We start from the raw sequence: 25,232 nt of genomic DNA on the forward strand, positions 1-25,232 counted from the left end.
AAATTTTGTTCCATACTCTTGCATCTTTTTATTTATTCATTATGAAGCAGCCCTTGTTTTCTCTTTGGAACAGTATTAGAGTAAGCTATCTAATTTTTGTACTGAGGTGTAGTTTGCACAGATTAAAATTTATTCCTTTTGCTTTAGAGTTCAATGAGTTTTGACAAATTCATATGTCATGTAATTACCACAATCAAGATACAGAAAAATTCCCTCAACTTCCAAATTTCCCTTGCACTAGCTCCTTTGTAGTCATTCCCTAGCCCTGCTTCCAACCACTGGCAAAGTTGTTGAATTGTTGACTATGTAGGGAATGTAAAGCAGATCACAACTAGGACGGATAATATATTTTAAGAGCATTCAGACATCAACCCTATGATTTAAACCATAAAATGTTCAAGAAGAAGGAACATAAGGGATTATTTTCAGAGGTCTCATGGGCTGTTCCATTCCATTAAAATGCTGTCTTTGGTCTGCCTAAGGTCCTTTTTAAAAAATGAATCTATAATTATTATAAAATAAAAATTTACACATGAACACAAAATAAATGAAGACCCTTAATATAATAATTAACAGGAAGACCTGTTTGTGCTATGATGTGATAAGAGGTGCAAGACATAACATATGTACTATTCTTGTCAAAAAATATTTAACCTGCATGTAATGAGGAAAAACTCAGACACATATTGAACATAAGATATTCCAGAAGAACTGGCTTCAATTCTTCAAAAGATGTAATGCCATGAAAAACAATAACAAAGACATAGGAACTAACTTGATTAACAACCAGCACGCATCATGTTTGAGTTAGTCTGCCTAATGTCCAAAAAGCATTTCAATTATTGGTCAAGCTTTGAATATAGAAAGATTTCAAATACAGATCTGAATTTCTGGCATTATCTGAAAAGTTAAAATGACTGGTCACACTGAATCTCAGTATGACAATTACTGTTTGGGGCCTACTCTTGATTATCCATTTTTTAAAAGGTGAGCACGGTTCTCCAATTTACCAAAGGAATGGAGTGACTGATTAGGAGAAAGGGAGATGTTTGTGATTTTTTCACCTTTGAGACACAGTTCAAAATCACAATAAAAACGGGCCTCCCTGGTGGCACAGCGGTTGAGTGCTGGGTTGTGAAGCTGCCCGCAGCCTCAGCAGCGCCGGTTCGATCCCCAGCTGCTCCCCGGCCACCAGAGGAGGGTCCCACATGGCGCGCAGACCTCTCCTGCCGCCCGCTGCTCCCCTCAGCAGTGTACTTCGGTCCTTCTGCCTGCTCTGCTCCCCGCTCTGGCTCTGGTGAATTCTCTCACCCTCCCGCGCTTCTGACTGTTCCCAGTGCATGTATAAACAAAAAAACAAAAAAACAAACAAATAAATAAATAAATAAACAAACATGACTCTATTAAAAAAAAAAAAAAAAAAGACGGGGAGGTCTGCTTGCCATGAGGGTTGCTCCGAAGCCGGCGGGGATCGAACCGGCGCTGCAGAGGCTGCGGACAGCTTCACAGCGCTGCGCTCAACCACCTGTGCCACCAAGAAGGCCCATGTGCTTTATATTCTGAAGGTCAAGCTTTCCTTTCTCCACTTTTGTCCACCTAAATCCAATTTTTTATAGATGCCAGTGTGATCATTTAGAAATGTAATTCAAATCATGTCAGTCAGAGCTTGCTTACAACTACCCATTTGTTCCTTATTGTTTACAGGATAAAATGCAAACACTTCCATGACCTACAGGGCTGTCATGATCTGACTCTTGACCTCTTATGGACCTCAGCTCCTATTCGATTCCCTTGCTTGATGAGCTCCAGCCACACTGGTCTCCTCTCCAGTCTGTGGGGAATCTCATTCCATCGCTAGCTGTTCTAGCCACAGTTTTGTATGGAATGTTCAACCCCCATATCTTCTCATGACTCAATGATGGTGGAGCAATCTTAGCTCAACCTCACCTCTTGGGGTGAGGGGGGCAGTTCTTTCCAGACAGCCCAAGTTAGAAACATTCCTTATCACATCAAATTCTACTCTTCAGTTGCTTATTTTCTGCCTCCCCCACTGAGAGGCTAGATCTTGCCTCACTAACCACTTTCGTTCAGGACCTGGCATGTACTAAATGCTCAGTAAAAAATACTGAATAAGTGAAAGAGTGGGTTGATAACTTTCTTGAACTAACAGGGGGAAATATTCAGCCTGCTTTCCAAAAGCAAACACTTACTTAAGCTATTGAAATATTAGGGTGATCTAAGAGCCAGAGGGAGGATATATTAATTGCAGGCATAATTTTGGACAATCATTTAGAGATTTAAAGGTAAACAAGTTTTTATTAAGAATTCCCTTCCTCCCTAGATTAATTTTATACCTCTTCAATATTGATAAGGAAGGACAATTTTCAGCTTAGGCTTTTATGAATAATCAGTATTTAGACTTACTATGAAGGCTTACAGTGTAGCAAATCTGTCTTTTTATTTAATTGTGGTTCTTCTGGTTATATCTCAGAATTGCACAGAAACTAAATGACATGGAGTATTTTGGCTTGAGGGAGAGTTCTTCTGTAGGTAGACCTCAAATTCAAAGCTCACTCATGTTGTTTTGAGAAGAGTTATTATATGCTTAATCTATTTGTGAATTGAGATGAAATTTTATCATTATTTTAAAATCTAGTTCCTTTGGAGCATAGGAGAAAAGTTTTATTTTCCAAATGAAGAATTTTGCATTTATTTAAAGAAGAAATGAAAAACTTGTGCTACTGCCTTCCCCTGAGTAAAATCTGTCTCAAATTCTGAGACAAAATAAGAAAGTGATGAGTTGGGTTGAAGGTCATTTTGCATAATTTAATAATCACATTCAAACATTTGTGCTTAATGATTTGTTGACAATTTCAGAAAATCAGATGTCTATCAAAAGCAGATTTCCTCTTTTTATGCTCTGCTCTTAATTGACATCCCGTATCTGAATATTTTTGTGGGAACATTAAGGATTTCTGTGGGAAACATAAAAACTAGACTTGAGAGTTATTTCATTCCAAAGTACTTTACACTTATATTGACTTCTAGACATTTACCATACAATGTAATTTATGCAGAAATGAGCATAATGGATTAATTTATAAAAATTAGCAGATAGCCTTTAAATATTATTTAAAGAATTTTCCATCATTTGCCAATAGAATAAATTATGATTAACATGGAATATAAACACTGACATTAGGAACTTACTATAATCATAATCCTAACAAAGACCGATCAGGATATAAAGACTTTCACTGTAATACTTAATGTGCTCAGAAATTTTCATAAATTATCATGCTATCTGGCCTACCGAATATCTGAATGAGGGTGTTTAAGTTTGTTAAACGTGGAATGGCGATAGACTGCCTGCAACATTCTTAGTGTTCAACACAGTTTCTGCACGGTAGCATGGAGAATACAGAGACACCCTGACAGATGAGTGGGAGCACAGATAAAAGAGGAGGGAATAGTTGCACAGTCATCATCTTCTTCATCTCAGCTGGGTTCCCCACCAAAGTAACTCACCTGGTGTCAGAGGAATGACACACGGTGTGTTTTACAGATGGGGCCTCGGCCTAGATTCACACAGGCTTGCACATTTATCTGTCACACAGATGTTTCGTCTTGTGTTTGCTATCCAGCAAGGCATCAGTTCGACGTTGCTGGGGGATCACCTCCAGATGTTCAACCAAAGAAAGCCTCTGCTACCCCACTGAGAGTAAGCAGACAGCTCCTCCCTGCATCTGGGGCCCACTCAGCAACAGTACAAATTAGAAAAGGGTTAGTTCATACCATCTTTGTAATGGCCACATTTGTAGTTCAAAAATGCAGAGAACACGACATACTCTGAATACTGAATTTCCTAGTAAACAGTCAGAAATGTACAAAAAACACCAAGTAAATTAAAAAAAAAAATCTGAAGCCAAACTTGTAGGCAGGTTTTCTGTGACTTTTGATTGTAGATTTTTTTTTTTTTTTTTTTTTTTTGCTGATGCTAATTGCTAATCTTTCCATCTGGCAAATTTGACTATTTAAACAAAAACAGCTTTCATCAAATACCTAAAATAAAATAAGCATAGGTCCACTCCTCTCCTCTGTGCTTTTGCATTTTATAATACCAGCTCTAGGAGATCTTTCTCCTTTGTACTTTGTGAAACTCCAAAAATAATCATTTTATTCCAGAGATGATGAAAAAGTGGTAGTTACCATACATGTAGACAGAGTGCTAAAGCTTTGCTAATAAGTACTAAGTTTTAAGATATCTATGAAAAAGATGATTGAGAAGAGAAACAAGGATAAATTCTAGATTTTTGACTTTTACAGTTAGGTAATGTTCACTCAAAAGAGAAAAATTAGGTGATCAGTACATTAGAGTAGGCTAGGAATAAAGATTATTTTTGAGCTATTTCAAGTTTATATTTATTAGCTATTCTAGTTCTAAGCAAAGATATTAAGTAAGCAACTAAATATGCAAGTTTGGAGATGCTGGAATTGTTTATATTAATTCAGTTGTCATCAGAATATAGCTATTTCAGAAGAAAATGCAGTGTGGAAGATTGTACAAAATTCCCTAGTTCCTACTCTATTTTTTCCTTTTTTTTTTTTTTGGAAATGACTCAGCTACTCTTGGGCACAAGAGACTTCCTTATTTAAAAAAAAAAAAGGATTTTGAAGAATGTATTAAAAATTGTTCAACTCCAACATTTTATATTTATATGCTCTCCACTCATAAGTTACCTCTTTTATGTCAAGAAGCATTTCTTTTATAAACCATTAAGGAATTCTGCTGTTGGAAGAAGAACATTTTGCCATTTGGCCTTCTTGTCCAGGTATCACAGCATTATTCATTCTGGCATAGTTTTCCCTCATGTTTCCTTTAGTTCATCAGAAGCATAAATGCAGCCAAAGGAACTGACTGGAACAAATGTCATTGTTTCTGTATTGCACGCTGAAATGGTTATACACGGTTTCACTTAGTATCTATGCCAGTGAGGTTGTAAATACTGACCAATTTTGATTCATGAACTAAATGATGTGATTTCTGAGTATTTCAGTGACCTCAAAAATACACCAACAGGTCACATTTCTGCAGGTTTTGTGTTAAAGTGTATATATAATATATTCTGTAGACATTCCATATTTTGTTAGTATTAGAGATTTTCTTTGAGAAACTTGTTATCTATGCAAATTATATTCCCTTAAATTAACAGTTTGTCTGGTCTTTGGCTGAACCAACACTAGTAATATTAATCTCTTACTTGCAAAGATGCTATGATTTTTACCTTGTATTCCTTTTTAAAGCACTTTATTCCCAGCAACACCAATTAATATCATATTTAAATTGCCACTGGATTTGGCATTTATGAAGTCACTATTGACTGTAGCAAAGAGATTTTGGTCAAATAATGTGGATGAAAGCCTAGTTGGCATGGATTCCAGGGAGAATGGGAAAAGGATTTTGAAGAATGGATTAAAAATTAAAGACAATGGACTATAACCAAGATGAAAATGCATATGTTGTGCAAAAATGAAAAATGATGTAAAAAAATATATAAAATTAAAAAAAAAACAGTAAAAAAATTGAAGACAATGAAAGAGAAAAGTTTCAATAGAGGCTTTATTTATAATGAATATTACTGAATGTGTGCAAATGAGAATTCTCCAGAGGGGGATATGTGAGTGGATAACTACAGGAGTGGAGAAGATCCAGGGTAAAAGCAGAGAGATTGAGGGCCTCCCCGGTGGCGCTACTATTGAGCACTGGGTTGCGAAGCTGCGCAGCCTCTGCAGCGCTGGTTCGATCCCCTCCCACCAGAGGGTTCCACATGGTGCGCAGACCTCTCCTGCCGCCCGCTGCTCCCCTCAGCAGTGTGTTTCGTCAGTCTGCCTGCTCTGCTCCCCGCTCTGGCTCTGGTGAATTCTCTCACCCTCCTGCGCTTCTGACTGTACCCAGGGCTTGTATCAATCAATAAATAAATCTTAAAAAAAAAAAAAAAAAGGCAGAGAGATTGATTAAGAAAGCACAATGGATGTTTCTTTCATTGCACAAAAGGAAAGATGAATGGGACGATTTGATAAATCTGATCGTAGCAGGATGTTGAGTTTCTGTTCTGATGCTTTTATTTTCTCAATGAAATCAGCAGCGAAGGTATAACAGGAATGAAGATAGGTCTGGATATTCAAAGTTAGACGAGGAAGGAAGTAATTTGAAATAGGAGTGAATTAACTAGTGAAATGTAATTGGATTTTCAGGGAACGCTGGGGGTCCATTTGAAGGTTATCATCATGAATTTGAAGATGAACATTCAATATGATTGTAATTTATTTATTTCCTAGTGTATTTAACTGCTTAGGTGTGGTAGGGATTTAATATTAACTGTGGTCAATAGTTGTATTTGCCCAGTCAAACCCATACTAAAAAGGACAGGTGAGTTAAAGTGATATAAAAAGGGAGCAATTCTTAGTGATGGAGAATGGAACCCAGACAGGCAAGAAGGGAAGTGAGGGAAGGTGTGCTGGGCAGTGAGAATGTGGTAGACTCAGGCTTCACAGTTTAGGAATAACTGGGGTCAGGATATTTTGGGATTGAGCCAGAAGAAAGGAATAATGTTTGAATTTGAGATTTAGGAGATTGTACAGTTATTGATAAAGGCAAGTTCTAGGGTGTAACCATGATACTGCGCCTAATATAGAGAAGAGGATAAAACCATCAGGGGTTGGGAGGTCAAGGCGCTGAGAAACCATGTTGGAACTGGGAACTGGAACTTGCAAGGAGAAGGCAGCAAGAGAAGTCTTTTTACTTAGCAGGTGGTATTTGTAGCTTCCTCTTGATTATTGAATACTCCCTGTAGTGAAACATCCAGAAGCTGGATAAGATGCAGACTCACTCCTCAGTAAGCAGGAACTTTTGATGTGGCATTTCCTGGACACTGGCCATGTGCTCTCTGGCTGACCTTTCATGAATGGCCTTCAGTTCCTTTCCTATGGCCACACATCCCTTGTAGTTTTTTTTTCCTCTTGTCTTCACAGAGGCCCTTGTGAGCAGGATGTTTTGAACACCTCTCTGAGGTGTTGACTCAGAAGTGTCCGTGGCCCTCTGCTTGACTCAGAAGTGTCCTTGGCCCTCCAGCTCTGATGAGCTATTTCCCCATGAACCTTTCTAGCCTTGCTTTGGTAGTGAGGGGGAGTTTCTACACCTCTGCAAGCTACAGTTCAGAAGATGGTCCCTCTGAGGGACAGTTGTGACCTTCATTACCTGACTAATAATCTTCTCAGATAAATTTCATCTCCCCACAATATCCTCTAAGCTGCTCTTATATGTTGTCTGAGGTAATGATGGAAGTAAGGGTTGTAGGAGTTAGTGGATGCTTATTTGAAGTTGTGTCCTTTCCAGTGTCTAGTTATCTAGGGTCTCTCTTTCAAAGTTGATTGTTTTTTATGGGGCTGCTTGTTCTTCTCTAAGTGTCTGTTAAATGGGATCCTGCAGTTGTGTAGCTCAGGAATATTACATTGTCTCTTTTCTCTAGAATTTCAGTGTGTTGGAGGAATCATGCAAGTAAGACATGACAAGCTGGTGAGCGTTCAGAATTGTTACAAAAATGTCCTGCAAATAGTTTCCTGAAAAGTACTTTAAGCTATTAAAGCATGATGAGATGAATGTTCTCCTTTTGCCCTGCAGTAATAGAATTACATTGTAGGTACAAAGGAAATTACTTTTTAAACTTGCTTTTCTTCATTTTGATGCAAATTTTGATTTATAAATATTTTCTTAGTTTGATCACATCTGATTTGTGATTGGTGATGTATAAGTCTGATGTGTGATTTATCATAACTTATATTTTATTTCTCTGGAATCTGATTATCAGTCCAAATACAGTAACTGTGACAGTCTCACCAACATTTTCCAACATTATCCCCCTCCCCAAACCCGCACCTGTGCTCAATCCCCATTCCTTTTCCAATCACTCAGCTGCACTGGACTTCTTTTTCCAATTCCCATACTGTACCTTTAGCCAAAATAGTCTCTCCTCTTTCCTACCCCTATGATCGCCTCTCACACAATCTAACTAACTTCTTTCCATCCTTCATCCACAATGTCTCAGATTTCTCAGTGAAATCCCCTTTAACAATTCCCACTTCCAACCATTCTTTATAGGCCTGTGCCAAGTAATATGTCCCCACATAAGACCCTATCTTTCTTTAAAACACTTAACCATATTTGAAAACCATGTGGTAGCTGAGGATGTTGTCTTGAATATAGTTAGCGCTCAGTAAAGAACTGGTGAACAAACGAATGAAAATTTCCAATCAGTCTACCTACAGTGAAATTAAAGGCCTTCATCAGCATGTGCTGCTGGGCCAGTAGAGTTTGTGTGACTGGGAAAAAAGTCTATAAACCTAACGAGGTTAAAAGACCCTTGAGTACTTATCTGCTAACTCTGAAGCATATGTTTAGTTTTAAATACGTGGTTAGGTGTGAGTGGGAGGCAAACTTAGTTTTACATAGAAAAATCTGTACCCATGATTTCAGCGGTGTGTTTGTTCTCAGTGTGCTGCTCATTACAGTAATTGGCAGGTTGCTCACACAGGTGCTGACTCAGCAGAAAATTGTAACCACTCTTGAAAATACAGTTTAAGATCTGCAAATGAACAGTGAATAGGGTTACAGTCAGGTAAAACAAAAGGCCTATAGGAGGAGAAATCATCTTGAGAGATTTTCCCTACTTACTGAGCATTCATTCTATGGGATTTTGTAACTCAAAAGTTAGGCGTGGTGTCAAAGAACTTATTAAATCTCTGAGCAGTTAGTTCATCCTTTTCTGAAGAAAATTTAATTTACAAAATACATAAAAGGTCAAAACATTATCAGATTAAAATGATTTCTTGTTTCTTATTTATTTTTCATGTGGATGTGTTCTAAAACATTTTAGTATTGTCAGATTTTTTTTATTTCTACACCTTTTTAAACCTAAGGATTTCAAAATCAATATTTCCACGTTTTCCAAGAATATATAAGAAGGTGTTTTATCACTTTGAAATTTAGATAGGAGAATTGGAAAGAAAAAAGACTTTTAACATTTGTTCTTCTGTCTAATGTAATCCTGATAGTTGTTGAAAATGAGATTGTGGACGTTTTTCATTATCTTTCCATTATTTCCATACTTTTCCTCTTTTGATAATACTCCCAGGTTTATTTGGATTAAATTGACTCAGTACAAGCTGTCTTTGTGGAAATTACATGGTTTCCATGGGAAACATTTATGATATACCTTTTCCCAGTGTGCAAAAAACAATTTATTAAGAATTTGTTGAAAAGTAACCTCATTGTTACCTACTACACCAGTACAATATATGGAAATGATGAGATTGCTAGATTAATATTACTGAAGAAAGGGTGTTGCCTACAAATTTATTCTGAAATTGATGTTCAGTAACTAGAAATCAGTGTATTTGCTGATTTGTTGCCACCAAGCACTACTGAATTTTGAACCCCTGAAAACTCTCTTCTAGCTGCTTTCGAAATCTATTGAACAACTGAAACAACCAGGCAGTCACCTGGAGGAAGCAGAGGAAGAGCTTCAGGGGGACCAGGCGATGCAGGAAGACAGAGCGCCCTCTAGTGGCAACAGCACTAGGAGCGACAGCAGTGCTTGTGTGGATGACACACTGGGACAAGTTGGGGCTGTGAAGGTGAAGGAAGAACCAGTGGACAGTGATGAAGATGCTCAGACCCAGGAAATGGAATCTGGGGAACAGGCTGCTTTTATGCAACAGGTAATAGGCAAAGATTTAGCTCCAGGATTTGTAATTAAAGTCATCATCTGAATATGAAATGCATTGCAGTTTGTGGTAAATGGATATTTTTTTCCTATCCATTTATATCTCTGAATGATTTGATTTTCGTGTTTAAGGATTCTAACGAATGCAGAGATATCTATATATGGATCTCTATATAAACTGAGCTCTATGTAGATATCAAGGTTTCACTGAAACACCACTGGTAAGGAAATACCTGTTACACTAAAATTATACTACATAAGTATCCAAGTTATTAGTAGGCTTTAAATTCATCCCAAAGCCTTCCACACCAATTACTTCTAAGGAAAACGAACCCACCTTTGTTTTCAGTTTATCTGTTGAGATCAGCAACTGCTGGATATCATTCCCCAGTCTGATCAATGAAACATTCGATTAGTTTTGATTTTTTTGATATGTAGAATTCAGTTTTCACATTGTTGTACATAATGTATCATACTACAGTCTTGAACACTGTTAAAGATAGTCTGCCTTTGCCTTCCTCTCTTTTTTGTTAAATGAAATGTTCTGGTCACCATGCAAATAGTCCTAGGTTATTGTATAGATTGCAATTGAAAAATCTTAGGAATAGAGGTGGTTTAAAATATATAGGTGCAAATTACAGCACTATTTTAAATATTACATTATGTGTCACCTAGCACTGCTCATCTTACTTTTATCTTGTGTTATTTGATGAGATTGTTTATCAAACAAAGATCAAATGAAGCAGATGAAATGTTGGCAAAAATTAATGTGCAGCATTATGGTTCAATCAGATACTATATTGTGTCTGTAGTTTTAGAAAATACAGTAACAGTATGACTATTATCTGATAAGTCAAAATCACATTTAATAGGAGAAAGTGTATCATATTTTATAATCATTATCACTAGATCTCCTAAGTATAATTGAATAATGACACCGCATACACCGTACCACTTTGGCAATTACAAAATTAGAAAGGTTAAGCTTAACGAAAGAATCTACTTGTACATAACTGCACCTTCAGAAGGACCATGTCCTTTGATGCTATGAAATACAAACAACTTTGAAGGCAACAGAAGACTCTGTTTATTTAAGTCATTTCTTTGTCAGGTTCCTGCTGTTCTCCTACAGAAAAGTGATTCTATGAGGCTGAACAGGAAATGCCTTGTGGAAACAGGAAGTCCAAGTGATTCATGTACTGAGGAATGTAGGGAAAAAAAACCCAGAGGATAGTGTTTTACTCTTTCTGTTTTTAAAGGGCACTCTATGAATTGATTTATTGTCTAAGAAAATAACACCACAAGTAGGGAAATTGTTAAGGAAGCTTTTCACTGGAACATTTCCTTCATACTCCCTTTAGATATGTTTACCTTGTTTTATAGGTTTACTTTTGTTAAGCTAGTTAAAGATTCGTTGTATTAAGACCCCTTTAATATGGATAATCCAAATTGACCTAGAATCTTTGAGAGCTTTTTTTCTATTAAAATATTTATATTTCTAAACCCAAGGTATTTTAAGGTGTAGTATCCTGTTTCAAAGGAGATATAACAGTTTTGCCAAATGTAGACATTGTGTAACTGTATGTTATTGGCACGTGTTGTTTACATTTTGCTGTGACATTAAAAATATTTCTTAAAAAAGTTACTGCTAAAGATACATTATCCTTTTTTAAAAAGTCTCCATTTCAATTAAATTAACATAGCTAAAAGTTAGAAAGTTTAAAACTTTTCCATATAATGAAAGTCCTGATAATTTGACAAATAGCTATAATGGCAATACTTCCTATTACCAACATAATTTGGTTAGTATATACTTTCAGACTAAAATGATTTTTGACAGTTGTTTTGCATAAAAAATATGGCATTCCTAAGATAAAATTGTATAATTTTTCCATCTCATAAATATTCATTTCTTCAAAGTCTTTTTTCAATCTCATAAAAAAGGGATAGTGCATCTTTTAAAATACATTTTATTTGGGGAGGAACATGTGGCTGAGCAGACTTTTGTATAATATTACTTCAAAGATATGTAATCACAAACAAAAAACCTATTTTTTATAATGTCATTTGAGAGAGCTTCATCAGTACAGTTGGTGGACATTAATTGTTTGAATTTGATAGTCTTTGAATTAATCAAGAAACTACCTGGAACCAGTGAAAAGGAAAGCTGGACTTAAATAATATTAGAACTAATTGATAAGTGTCTCTTACTTTTAAAATCTACTGTATTTATTATAATTTACACCCTTGAAGGTGATCTCTTGTTTTGTGTTGTAAATATATTGTTTGTATGTTTCCCTTCTTGCCTTCTGTTATAAGTCTCTTCCTTTCTCAAATAAAGTTTTTTTTAAAAGATCCCCTTTTCATACATTTCGCTTTGTGTAAACTTGATATATTTAATCGAATTCGAAACTCATACACTAGGTCTCACATACCAAAACATATTGCCATTCTTTGTTGAAAAAAGAAAATAAAGATATTTTGAACAGCTATCTCTAATGCCATTAAAATAATAAATCCAACAATGATGATTTTAAACTACTTACCTCTAGCATCATCAAATAGCAAACACATGTAAAACTTGTTGCGTTTTCATTATTCCAGTGTGGCCTTTTACAAGATAAGTTACCATCATTGAGTCATTTTGTAAATGAAAATTTTACATAAATAGATATCAGTTCCTAACTTTGTTCAACTTAAAAAGTTATTTTTAAAATGGTTAACATAATCCCTCCAATAAACAAACACTTAATATCTATTTATTAATAGATAATAAAATGAATAAATTACCATGTATCATAATATGTCTTTTCCAGTGAGAAATTCACCTATGAATATAAAGTAATAGTATATAAATTTAAAGAGAAAAGACTAATTAAATGACCTCCCCTAATATGAAAGCAATTCATATAATACTAGGCTTGTCAGGAGTCTGACTTAGGGGGAAGGAAACTAGACCATACATATACCATGGACCATGATATACCTTGCCCCTTTTCAGGTCAGTTGTTTAGCAGAATATATTGCTCATAATGTGTTAACATGTATTTGGTTCAATATTACAGATTAAAATATTGTTTTATATTATTTGATGGCTTGAATCTAAACTTGACTAGTGTCATAGAAGTGAAAGTTACTCTAAGTCATAACAAATATTAAATGAGATCATTAAGAATTCGAGGATTATAATTATTGACTATTACAGAATGGATTATCAACCCATAATACTATAAATTTCACAATTTAGTCAGGATTTTGAAAATATCATTAATACTAGCAATAGCTTCCTGAAAATTGCCTCTGAACTATTTTAAGATTAGCATGATGCTCAAGAAAAGAGTGGGAGGAATCAATTACATATATACATACAGATGTATATATGTCAAATATAATGTAAATCTGATATCCAAAGTGCTATAAAATGGCTATTTCACTATAAAGCATCAATGTCATATTAGAAATTTTTTCTTCAGAAAAACTACCTAGTTTTTTGCCAGGGTTTGTAATAAATAACTATTAGATTTCCTCTTCTGACAGTAAAAAGTTGTCTTCTCTTTGGCAAAGTTGTCTTCTCTTTGGCTGAAATGGAGACTGCTCGTTTTCATAAATCAGATATTTTTACTTTGTTTCATATTTCTTTTTTTTTTCTAAAGGATGTTGAAAAGGAATTCAGACATTAAAAAATCTAAACATTATTTTGAAACCTAGTACTAAACAGATAAATAGATGGGCACAGCATTTTTCTTTAATTTGACATATGTGTTTATTTTTCAATAATAGAAGCATACAGTTGTGGGTGAACAATGATAAATAATTCAGTTCTACGGTTGTAACCAATTAAAATCAGAGTCATGGAAATGCAGAAGGTAGATTAAAATTCCCTTTTTTGTTGATCGTTCCTCCATCCAGGTTGTAATGGGGAAGTATGGACAGCCAATCAAAGAACTCAGAAGATAAAGCAGGATACTGGGAATGTGACTTTTCAGAACTTATTTATTTATATTTTAAAAGGTTTCTGTTCTTGTTGTATGATAAATTTTTTGAGGTTTTTAACTGTAGACTTTAGACAACACAACATTTGGGGACCATCTTGATTTATAAAAAGGTTTAATTATTGTAAATACACAATATACCAGTATTATTGTAAGAACTCACATTTTGTGACCTTATTCAGACCTCACAACAATATTATGAGGTTGTTAGAGTAGAAATGAGAGTAATGAGACACAGAGAAGTTAAATAAGGTCAAGGCTACCAACTAATGACAGTCTATCTCTAATTTGAAGCTAGACTCTAATTTGAAGCAAGGACTCAAGTATCAGAGTCCTTACTCTTAGGCATCACCATTGTGCTATATTTGTTTAACAATTCTTTTTTTTTAACATGACCAAAATTATTCACTCATTGGTCTCTATTTCACAACTACCTAGTTCTTGATGCTGCTTCTTTTTTTTTTCTCCCCAATGAATCATTTAAATGCCACAACATTGATATTTATGACATTTAATATAAACAGAGGAAAACATTATGTTTATTTTTCTTTTAAGAAATATCTTTGTTTTGGTGATCTTTAAGCACTAAATCACAGTTATTTTTCTTCATTTATACAGCTTTAAAATTCTAGCCTGGCCTACTTTGCACTTAAATTTTATGTTGACCTCTTTAAAGATTTATTTATTTATGCAGACAAGAGCTGGGGTGCAGGCCAGAGATGCGGGAGGTGAGAGGATTCACCAGAGACAGTGGGAAACAGAACAGGCAGATTGACCGAAGTACACTGCTGATGGGAGCAGTGGGCGAGTCAGAAGAGGTCTGCTGCGCCATGTGGGTTGCTCCCTGGCTGGTCGGGGATTGAACTTGTGCTACAGAGGCTGCGGGTTGCTTCATAGTGTGGTGCTTAACACCTTGCACCACCAGTGAGGCCCATTATGTTGTCCTGTTTTACTTTTTTATTGTGGCTATTACAAAAATTAAAACCGTACGTGACTTGCATTTGTGACTCAACATTATATTAATACTTACAGCTCTGTTGCACAGTGCTGCTTTAGATCATGTTCCTCTAATTTTGTATTATGTTGATAGACATCATTACATCGTTTGGGGAGTAGGTGGGCTATGAAATCAGAAAAATGAATATTTATTCTTGACACAATTTGTAATATTGTTACTTACTCTAAGGGAGGCATAATGTTAGATTTAGAAGGCTCTACAACATCTTAATGGTTGGAGGGATTAAAGATCCTTTTCTTCTTTACTTAAATTCTAGCAAAGTCCTAACAAATGTTTGACTAATACTATTAGTCCTAAGAACAATTCACTTATTCTTCCAGTCTCATCTCAAAGTTAATTTATCTTCTGGAAAACATGCTGTTTTTTTTTTTCCTTTTCTTCCATTTCTGCTCATGGAATAATCATTTAGATGTGGGGATAGATTATCATAAACTCATCTTTGATTATCTCATCTTTATCTCTTTATATACAACTTGTACTCCTATTTCTGATTTCAAGTCATATCTCTTCACTTTCTCTTTGGCCTTGCTATCCCTAGTCACTAATTTAATTAACACTAAAAGGAATTCTTTCTTTAATCACTGCAATACTATCCACATTCTTCCACATCAGTGTGATATTTATATTAATTCATTTAATTTACTGTACGAATAAATTTTCCACACAACTAATTTACTGTGTCAATACATTTTCCACTCTCTATGGTAGAACCTACAATACTTTCCTTATTGTTTCATCTAGATGATATCAGGGAGTTTCAGTCCTAATAATTTGACCTTTATACTCTGATCAGATACTTATCCCTCCCTCCCTAACTTAATCACTCAGCATGCAAGACACATTTCCAGTGGGGCTTCAGTCTCCACCAAACATTTTTTCTCTATCTGGAAAGACTTTAACTTCCGTTTCCAGACCTTACTCTGCTTTCTTCTTTATATCATCTCTGACTTTGCCAAGTAAGCCACACTTTTGAATCAATTTGGAATCAATTCTATATAATTTTCCATGTCATTTTTCTTTAATCATTACCTGTGTGTCATTATGTCTTTCTGCCTTTGAAGCCAGGGGAAGTATATTATTCGGTGTTCCTAACACCATACAAGGAACCTATGAAGTACTGAATTAAACTTTATTTTGAATACATTTTGTTTTATTTTCTGTTACTAAAATTTCTTAATGACTAAGGAACATTTTATTCTTTATTGTAATTAAAGGCTCACTTTTGTTTTCTAAGTGCAATATGCACTCATGCAATCATGTTTTACTTGTTGGATTACTTCCTGTGCTAAATGCATGTACTTTTTAAAGAGTTTGCTCTCGTAATAATAGATACTATTTTATTTTCATTTTTCCAGGGATAAATGATGGACGTTTGTTTCTTGTGAATTTATCGATTGATACTGCTAAAACTGAATTCATTTTTTAATAATTTATGTTCTATATGAATTATTAATTCTAATAGTGGGTACATTTTTAGATAAAAGTACAATATGTCAGATAATCTTCATGGTCTTTTATATTACTGATTTTTCCACATGCATGTTTCTAAAATAATTATTAGATATAGGAGTAATATATATTTAGGATATAATACATTTCTAGATCGATGGATATCTAGAGAGATCTAGGTCTATCTACTTATCTATCCACATTGCAAATATTTCATCTAGTCTATGGCTCCTCTTTAGACTAGAAAGTTTCACATTTGATGTATCCCATTCTGTCAAATTTTTCTTCTGTGGTTAGTTCTTTAGTGTCTTGCTTTCTATATATTTTTTTAATATTTTATATATTTGTATTTAAGGCAAAGAGTAATTTTTAAGCCCTATAATTTTGGATATGATATGTTGCTTTCATTATTTTCAAACACAACCAAAATTTTCAACACTATTTTTGGAAAAGATTATCCTTATTCCTTTGAATTATTCCGTTACCCTCTGTTAGAAATCCATTGAACATATGTGTCTGAGCAGATTTATAAACTTTCTTTTTATTCCATTGATCTCTATGTCTAACTTTACACAAATACCACAGAATCTGAAATTACGGATACGTTATAGAAAGACAACCTTGGATAGTTTATGTTTCCTCTGCATGTTAAGATTTCTTGTTACTTCTGATATCAGTGATTTGATTTTAATTTGACTTAAGGCAATTGTCTTTTTTTTTTTTTTAATATTTACTTGCCCTTGCCAGCCGGCCAGTCGGCCAGCCCGAATTGAACTGGCACTGCGGAGGCTGTGGACAGCTTCATAGTGCTGCGCTCAACTGCCTATGCCACCAGGGTGGCCCAAAGCAGTTGTCTTTGTGCTTTGGCTCCCTGAACTTTTTGTGTCCATGTGTTTGCATTTCTTAAAAATTTAGAAAGTGTCAGCCATTACTTCTTGAAATACGATTTTCTTTCCTTTTCTTTGGCAATTCCAAAGGTAGGGTAGCCTGCTTGATATCATCTCACTGGTCTATGTATGTGTCTTTGTACATTTTTTTTCTTTTTTTCTTTGCATTTCAGTTTGAATAGTTTCTATTATTAGACACATCTTTTCTTTTTAGGGGATGAACTTCTTTCAATAATATAAAAATATTTATGTTATATTTTTTAGATTAGAAGTTTCATTTGTTTCTCTTACACATTTTCTACTTAGCTCACAATTGTCACATTTTTCTTTAAATCCTCGAACATATTTATAATATTTATTTTAGAGTCATTTTCTGCTAGTTCTAATGCCTATCACATCTCTGTGTCTGCTACTATTTGCTTAATTTTTCTCTTGACGATCATTTTGTTTTCCTGCTCCTTTTAATGTTTAGCAATTCAAATGTCAATAATTCAAATGCTAAATACTGAAATTTTGTCTTTCTTGAGAGATTACTGATCACTTGAACCTTCAAATGATAAAGTTTAGTTGTTGGTGCAAATTTATTTTTTTAAGATTTTTTTTTATTTATTTATACAAGAACTGGGGTACAGGTCAGAGGTGTGGGAGGGTGAGAGAATTTACCAGAGACAGAGTGGGGAGTAGAACAGGCAGATGGACCAAAGACACTGCTGAGGAGAGCAGTGGGTGAGACAGGAGAGGTCTGCTGCGCCATGTGGGTCACCTCCCTGTCAGGGCACATCGTACTTGTGCTGCACTGGCTACAGACAGCCACATCATGCTGCGTCTTAACCCCTTGCACCACACCAGGGAGGCCCCGTTGGTGCAAGTTTATAGTAGCCTTGACTGTCAACCTGGTTACTCCCTTTCTAATTTAGGGGCTGACTGGGCCTCTACTGAACATCTTGGATGTTTATAGGACTGGATGACCCAAAGGAGTTATCACTCACTCTTTGTTTAGCACTCAGAGGCAGGCATGGGGATAGAGAAGGGAGGATGGGAGTCAATAAAGTTGGAGATCAATACAGCTATTTGAGTGGGGTGGGGAGAGAAAGGAGAGAGTTTCTTCACTCACTCCTGGTCCAGGCTTCACTTTAGAATTCACTTTAGATGATGGTCACTTATAGACTCCTAGCAAAATTAGTTTGTTAATGCGCCTTGACCATTTTCTTCTAGGCTTTGAATTCATTAGATTTTGGTTATCTTTATATTCTAATATTAACTTTGAAATCAGACATGGGAGAACAAACATTAATAATCATTTGTCAATTTCTGGACATGTATACACAAACAGACTTTATGGGCATCGCTAATCTGTGTGTATCGGGTGACCTTTTGACATCCTACAATTATATGGAATAACCAGGTAAAAACACTGACTGGCTTTCAAAAACATTTCAAATCCAGTTTGAAAATCCAAGGCGTTAGATTCTTTTCCCTTTTTCTCTCTTTCTTCCTAAATTTCTTTCTCTCTTTGAGAAATATTAGGCCTTCTTGAATTTGGTTGTACTTTTGCAATTAAAATTTATAATTTTATTACATCCTAGTTTATTAATTCAGTCAATTCTTCATATAGTAAAGACTAACAAAATTCATGTATGAAAAGCATGAATAATGGAATATTTATAACATCCGAATACTGGCTACCATAAATGTAATTTTTATGAAAAGATATTGAGTACCATTTATATTTTATATATTACATTATATATTTAATGTTTCTGTTTAGTTAAGTCATGGTCTGAAATGACTTAATTTTTTATGTCTCTAAGTTAAAATTACGTTGCAGTCATCTAATTCAGTATCCCTGTGAAGTACTTTCCTTGACTTTATTTTTCCACCACAATGCTTCTTTATCTAAGATGATAATTACTGGGCCATAGTTCCTGTTCTTTACGTTAAAAATCCATGCTAATGAAAACCGTGATTGATAAAAATGTGTAGCATCTACCAAGCCAGGGAAATTTCTCTAGTAATATGAAAGTAGGGATGTGTTTAAAATGTCTTGAACAAAAGCCTAGAATTGCAATGGCAAAGTTAGAGAAAATTATGCTATTGGGTGAGAAATTGTGGGGAGTAGAGAAGAGTTTTCTCAAGAAATTCCAACTGCCTTATGCCATTTTCCAACTTATCTCTTAATCTTCAGTTGGTTAATAGGGAGGGAGGATATGAAAGTGGTGGAAAATGAGCAATAGATTTTATTTTAACTTCAATCCAGAAGTATTGAGGTTTTGATTTAATTAGGTGTAGAAATATGTCCTTAAAGCAATCAGAATATTGGCTTAAGTTAAAGTGTTGGTAAAGCTTTTGGGGGTTTTCTTTTTCATCCTCTTTAATTACCATGGGCTTTTGGATGGCTTCTAAAGTGAATTAGGAAGTTCTCAGACATGTGGCATTAAAGTCCATGCCCAGGGAGTTTATATGGATATGCAACTTCTGATTCTTGGATAGTGTTGGTACTGTATATTTTTTAATGGTTACATTTTTCCTTGACTAGTATAAAAGATTTACTGTTACAGTTTGTGTGTGGCCAGGCAATGGCATATGGAAAAGCTGTTTCCTGCTATTTAATTTAATTAGCCCAATCACGTGCCAGCCTTCGGGCATGTCACTCTGGACCTCTAAGGCTCTTTGTCTGTCAAAGCGATGGACAATATCTTGGCTTTGTTTGGTTGCTTGGCATGCTGCAGATAAAACCACTGAAACTCTGACTGTTTGTTTAACCAAATCTTTGCATTTTCACCATTTGGCTTTGATTTTCTTTTACAAAAAAAGATGACTTTTTGCCCTTGGGATGGTGAAAGAGAAATATTGAGGATACGAAGAAGAGCTACTGCTCTTTGTGCTTTAATATAAGGTCGAATATATTATCATTTCCTAATCAGATTTTAAGTTTATTATTTTGTTAGTAGAAACTCAAGACAATTATAATTGAATCATTATATATTAAGTATATATCGTTCTATATATAAAATATATAAAAAGGTACATATATATGATATATATATATATCTTAACTTAGCTGACAAACTGTCATTTTAATTCAAGCTTCCTTTTTTGGTTCATGTGTCTATTTAAAGTGATTTTCTTCATCTTGCCAATCTCTAAATCTTCCAGTGAATTTATTGTTAGAGAAGAAAATATTCATTTGATATTTTAGATGAGAATATTCTAGTTTTGCTTTATTTACATAAAAGAAAAGTGATTAACACATTTAGTAATGTTAAAACCATTACCAGTGTTTTAGTCTTTCTTCTATTATCAGATATTTTAAAATAATTTTTATAATAGAGATGCTCAAATTTTTTAAATCTTCTTTAATCATGTTTATTATTATGTTCCTAATAGTTTTCAAGCTTTAAAATTTGTGAAGAATATTTGTGAAGAGACAGAAGATTAAAAAATACATTCTGCAATTTAAGAATCTGATTTGTCCCTGGCATTTTTATCTTATTTTACAGCTGAATTAACAGCAACTGCCAATAGTCAAAGTGACTTGTCCAAGATGATAAACTTATTTGAAGATGCATATTTTAAAATCAAATGTCCCAGATTTCAGATTCTTAATTAATCTTAGACAAATTCACGGTTAAGAACTTTAAGAGTATTTGTATGTGGCCATAATCTTGCACTGTTAAATTAAATCACACCCAGCATCTAATCAGTGTGCATTATTGTCCTATGCCAAGATGCAGTCCTTACCCTCCAACATCTCTTGGCCTTATATTGAATAAATACACTTTTACTGAATAAATGACAATTAGTCTCCTAGCAAATATCCTTATTCTAAAGCTAATATATCTATTACTTTTCAACAGACTAGGGATTTTCAAAAATACCATTACAGACATTACAGATTTACTTTGATAGAATTTGCAAGATCCGTCTCATAACTTCATTAAAAAATTAATGATTAAAAATTAAATCTGTAAATCCTATTAACTGACACAATTTTTACATTGTTTCCATTCAAAAATAAATATTTATTATGACCATATAATTAACAGTGTTGCCACCACCTATGCAAAGTTTAAGTCTTTTAGAGAACTGTTAGTTTTGTGGATAGCTTATTTTCTTTTAAATGTTTACAAACATCAACAAGTTGTGCTTTTTAATCTCCTAATGCTGTTTCATCATCAGTTCTTCAGTGTAATTTTACTTAACTCTTCAAACATTATATCTATTTTCAGGTTTACTGCTGTGTTTCTTATTTTATTTTTATATGGGATTAATGTTTAATTTTTAAATCTTGTAAATTATATGTTTAGAGTGTGATTTTTCTGAGCGCACGCACACCACCACCACAAATTAATTTTAGGGTAAAGTAGTATCCATTTAAAAATTCATTTGCTGATAACTTTTAAAATATGAATATATTTAATACTGAAAAACACATATTCCTTACAGGATATAAATTATGGGAGAAATACGGTAATTTTTCATAAAGCCATTTAGATATTAGAAGTAATAAGCCACGTCTGTCTTAAGACTGAATTAACCTATGAGTCATAAGTTCATATAAGTAGGTCATGCAGTATTTCTCTTATGTGACTGTTTTGTTTTGGGTTTTTTTTTGTCACTTAGCATAATGTTCTTAAAGTTAATCATGTTGTAGCATCTAGCAGGTTTTCCATCATTTTAGGGTTGAGTAGTATTCCTATATTGTGTTTGTGTGTTTGTGTATGTATGTGTGTGGTGCATACATGGTATTTTCTTTTATCGATGCATCCATTGATGGCGATGGAGGTTGCTTCCACCTCTTGGCTACTATGAATACTATTCTAATGAGCAAGTTTGTGCAATCATCTCTTTGAGATTCTGTTTTCAACTTTATTTCCTATGGATTTGGATATATACCAAGAAGTGTGATTGGTGGATCATATAATAATTCTGTTTTTAGTATTTGAGGAATCCCCAATCATTTTCCATAGGAGATGCATCATTTAATAGTGCTCAAGAGTTCTAATTTCTCCATATTTTTACCAGCATTTGTTACTCTTTGTTTTGACAGTGGTTCTTCTATCCATTGTGATATTGTTTCTCATTGGGTTTGGATTTTTCTCTGATTATTTTTCTTGTTGAGATTCTTTTGATAAGAATGTTGACTATTTGTGTATCTTTTGGCGAAATGTCTCCAGAGTTGTTAGCCCAGTTTTAAATTGATTACTTATATGTTTGTTGTTGCTGAGTTGTAGAGTTTGTTCTATGTTCCGGATAGTAATCTCTCATCAAATATATGATTTATAAATATGTTCTCCCATTGCACATTTAGATTGCCTTCCTGATGTTTTTTCCTGCGCTGCACAGTTTTAAGATTTGATGTAGTCCTATTTAACCACTTTTGTTTTTTTTTTTCCCTCTAATTATGGAACATTTACTAATTTTCAAATTTTATTTATTCCAAAATAATAGAGTAACAATAACTAGCTCATGAGGGTCAGGAAAACAAATTTTGCCAATTTTATTGGCAAATGAAAACTTTTATCAAAATTATGTTATTGAAAAAGGCTTTGATTCACAAAGCCACTGATATTTTTAGATAATTTGATGTCATCTTTTTATCCATGTGCTTATAATTGTGCTTTGAATAATGTATCTTATTTTAAAATTGGATGAATATCTTAATTTTGTGTCTTAATGGTGTATCTCTTAATTTTAAATTTAAATTTTTGATCAAGATTCTAAAAGCTGAGATATGGATTAGATATTCTTCCTTACCTTGGGAATCTTATTTTCTACCCCAAAGGACAATTGATACATACATATAAATATATACACACATATATATATGTGTGTACATATATAAAGTATATCATATATAAAGTATATCAATTAACATGTGTATGTGTGTGTGTATATATATATATGTATATATATGTAACTCACCTTGAACTGTAAAGATAAGTGTCTATACTTTATTTGGTAGCTACCAGCAGACAAACCAATGTTAGATGTCTATCTTATATTTTTAATTTCTGTTGTTATTCTTTAATTTTCATACATTTCCTTCAAACTTTGAACTAGTTAAAAACAAGGCTTTCTGAATATTAAAAAAAAAAATCAAATGACTGCTGACTTATTATTTTTTGAACCAGAATTGACAGATTACCTTCTAAGGAGGGGAGGAGGGGAAAGACATATTTTATGACGACAGAGTTGCTCATATTTCTCATGAGTGAAAATAATAAAATTAAATTAGTTATAAAATATAAGCAAAAATAGTGCCAATATTTAATTTTACAGAAAGCTATATTAAAAATAGTAAAGAAGGACAAAATTTTATTAATGGAAGGAAAGTTAGATAATAATAATAACAACAAAAAATAGTACACATTGGAGCCTCACTGGTGACATACAGGTTAAGTCTCAGCACTATCATGTTGTTACCACTGTGGCCTGAGTTTGATCCCCAGCCAGGGAGCTGACCCACATATGGCTCAGCAGACCTCTCTTGTCTTACCTACTGGTCCCCTCAGCAGCGTATTTCAGTAGATCTGCCTGTTCTGCTCCCCAGTCTGTCTCTGGTGAATCCTCTCACCACCCCTACCTCACCCCACCCCTGAACTTCTGTTCTACACCCCAGTTTTTGTATGCATAAATAAATAAAAAATAAATGTTAAAAAAGGAGTACATAATTAGTCAATTAAATGTCAAATACGATACTTAGTGTTTTATGTATATTTCATCATTTAATCATCATCTTTTATTTACAGATGAAGAAATGGAGGCTTCCGAGTGCTGAATAGTTGCCTGGACTCATACAGCTAGAAAATGTCAGCACTTGGAATCCCACCCCAGTCCTAATGCAGAAAGGTTGAGAGACTGGTTTGTAGTTTCCCATCCAATTTATGGTAATGTAACAGAGACTGACATCTGACTTACAGACCACTGAATAAATTTAAAATATGCTTCCTCATCATCAAATCGGAAGCACCATTTACTACTATGTTCATTTTTCAACCAGCTCTTCCTTACTCCTCCCTACCATTTTGATGAGGAAGTACCAGCACTTGTAGAGAGAAAATTCCAAAGTGAAAAATGAAAACTCATAGGGAGGACTCATTGTATGAATGGAATTTTCTTCTTCATACAAAATGCATTCCTTACTACCTTTCAATTCTTCTATTTAACTCTAGTTTATAAAATTTCCATTTTCTGGCCATGGCTTATAAAGACATTGAAAAATGTCACTCATGGAATCCCCAATTTTTCAATGCTTATTTTTTCATACTTGATGTGAGATTTGCCTTACTTATTAACTTTATTTTATATTTACCTCATGTAATATATACAAAAAGCAATTTAAATACATTACTTGGGGCAACTTTGCTGTAGCTGCTCAATGGCAGCATTTTAACTTTGTTTATCAGCGTAGACATAAAAAAATCATGTCCTCTCTCCTGTTCATCATAAGAGTAAAATATGAGATTTACAAGATAGATATGAATCATCTCACATTTTGTATATAAAGTACTAATGTTAATTAAGCTAGTTTAAATCTTCATTTATTTGTTAATTGCTTATCACATTTATAAAGTTCAGGATACTGCTTAAAATGTTGAGCACAATACTACCTGGCTCCAATTTATAATCATGTTAGGGAGGAAGAAAACACAATTAGACAAATAATTATTAGGTAAAGATATTAGGTGCTACATAATAGATACAATAAAGTAGTGCTTTGGAAATTCACATGTTTATAACTGTTAAAGATTGCATTTTTCAAGTGCCTGTGATTTAATATAAATAATGAACATTTGTGCTTTCGATCCTATTCAGATTCTTCATTTAGCTTTGTAATGGTATTTCTGTGTGTGCATTTCTTAGGTCAGTGCATTTTCCAACATAAGCTATGAGCAGTTCAATATATGAGCTGATGAGTAATCTAAATAAATCTTCCACTCAACTCACTGCTCATTCTGTATTCCTCATGCATGTTTTCATGCAAAGCCATAGACTGGTTAAGATTCCTGGAACAACAGATATTCAAAAGTATAAGCCTTAATTTATTATAATATTTTTAAGTTAGAATAGAATGTTCATAGATTCCCAATGATGAAAAGAA

At 34.0% G+C, this 25,232-nt stretch overlaps 1 protein-coding gene across 2 annotated transcripts in view; it reads left to right on the forward strand.

The window, feature by feature from the left end:
• The window catches only part of HDAC9 (histone deacetylase 9), an 853,144-nt gene that overhangs the window by 531,708 nt on the left and 296,204 nt on the right, over positions 1-25,232 (forward strand). The window contains exon 21 of one of the 2 annotated variants that reach the window (XM_054692408.1): positions 9,514-9,777. In XM_054692408.1, coding sequence (XP_054548383.1) covers positions 9,514-9,777 — 264 coding nt within the window. Of the gene's footprint in view, positions 1-9,513; positions 12,138-25,232 lie in introns of those variants that run through there. The other variant, XM_037508683.2, reaches the window with a different exon arrangement.

This window comes from Talpa occidentalis, unplaced genomic scaffold (genome assembly GCF_014898055.3).
Source record: "Talpa occidentalis isolate TD23 unplaced genomic scaffold, MPIMG_talOcc4v2.1, whole genome shotgun sequence".
Taxonomy (NCBI): Eukaryota; Metazoa; Chordata; class Mammalia; order Eulipotyphla; family Talpidae; genus Talpa; species Talpa occidentalis.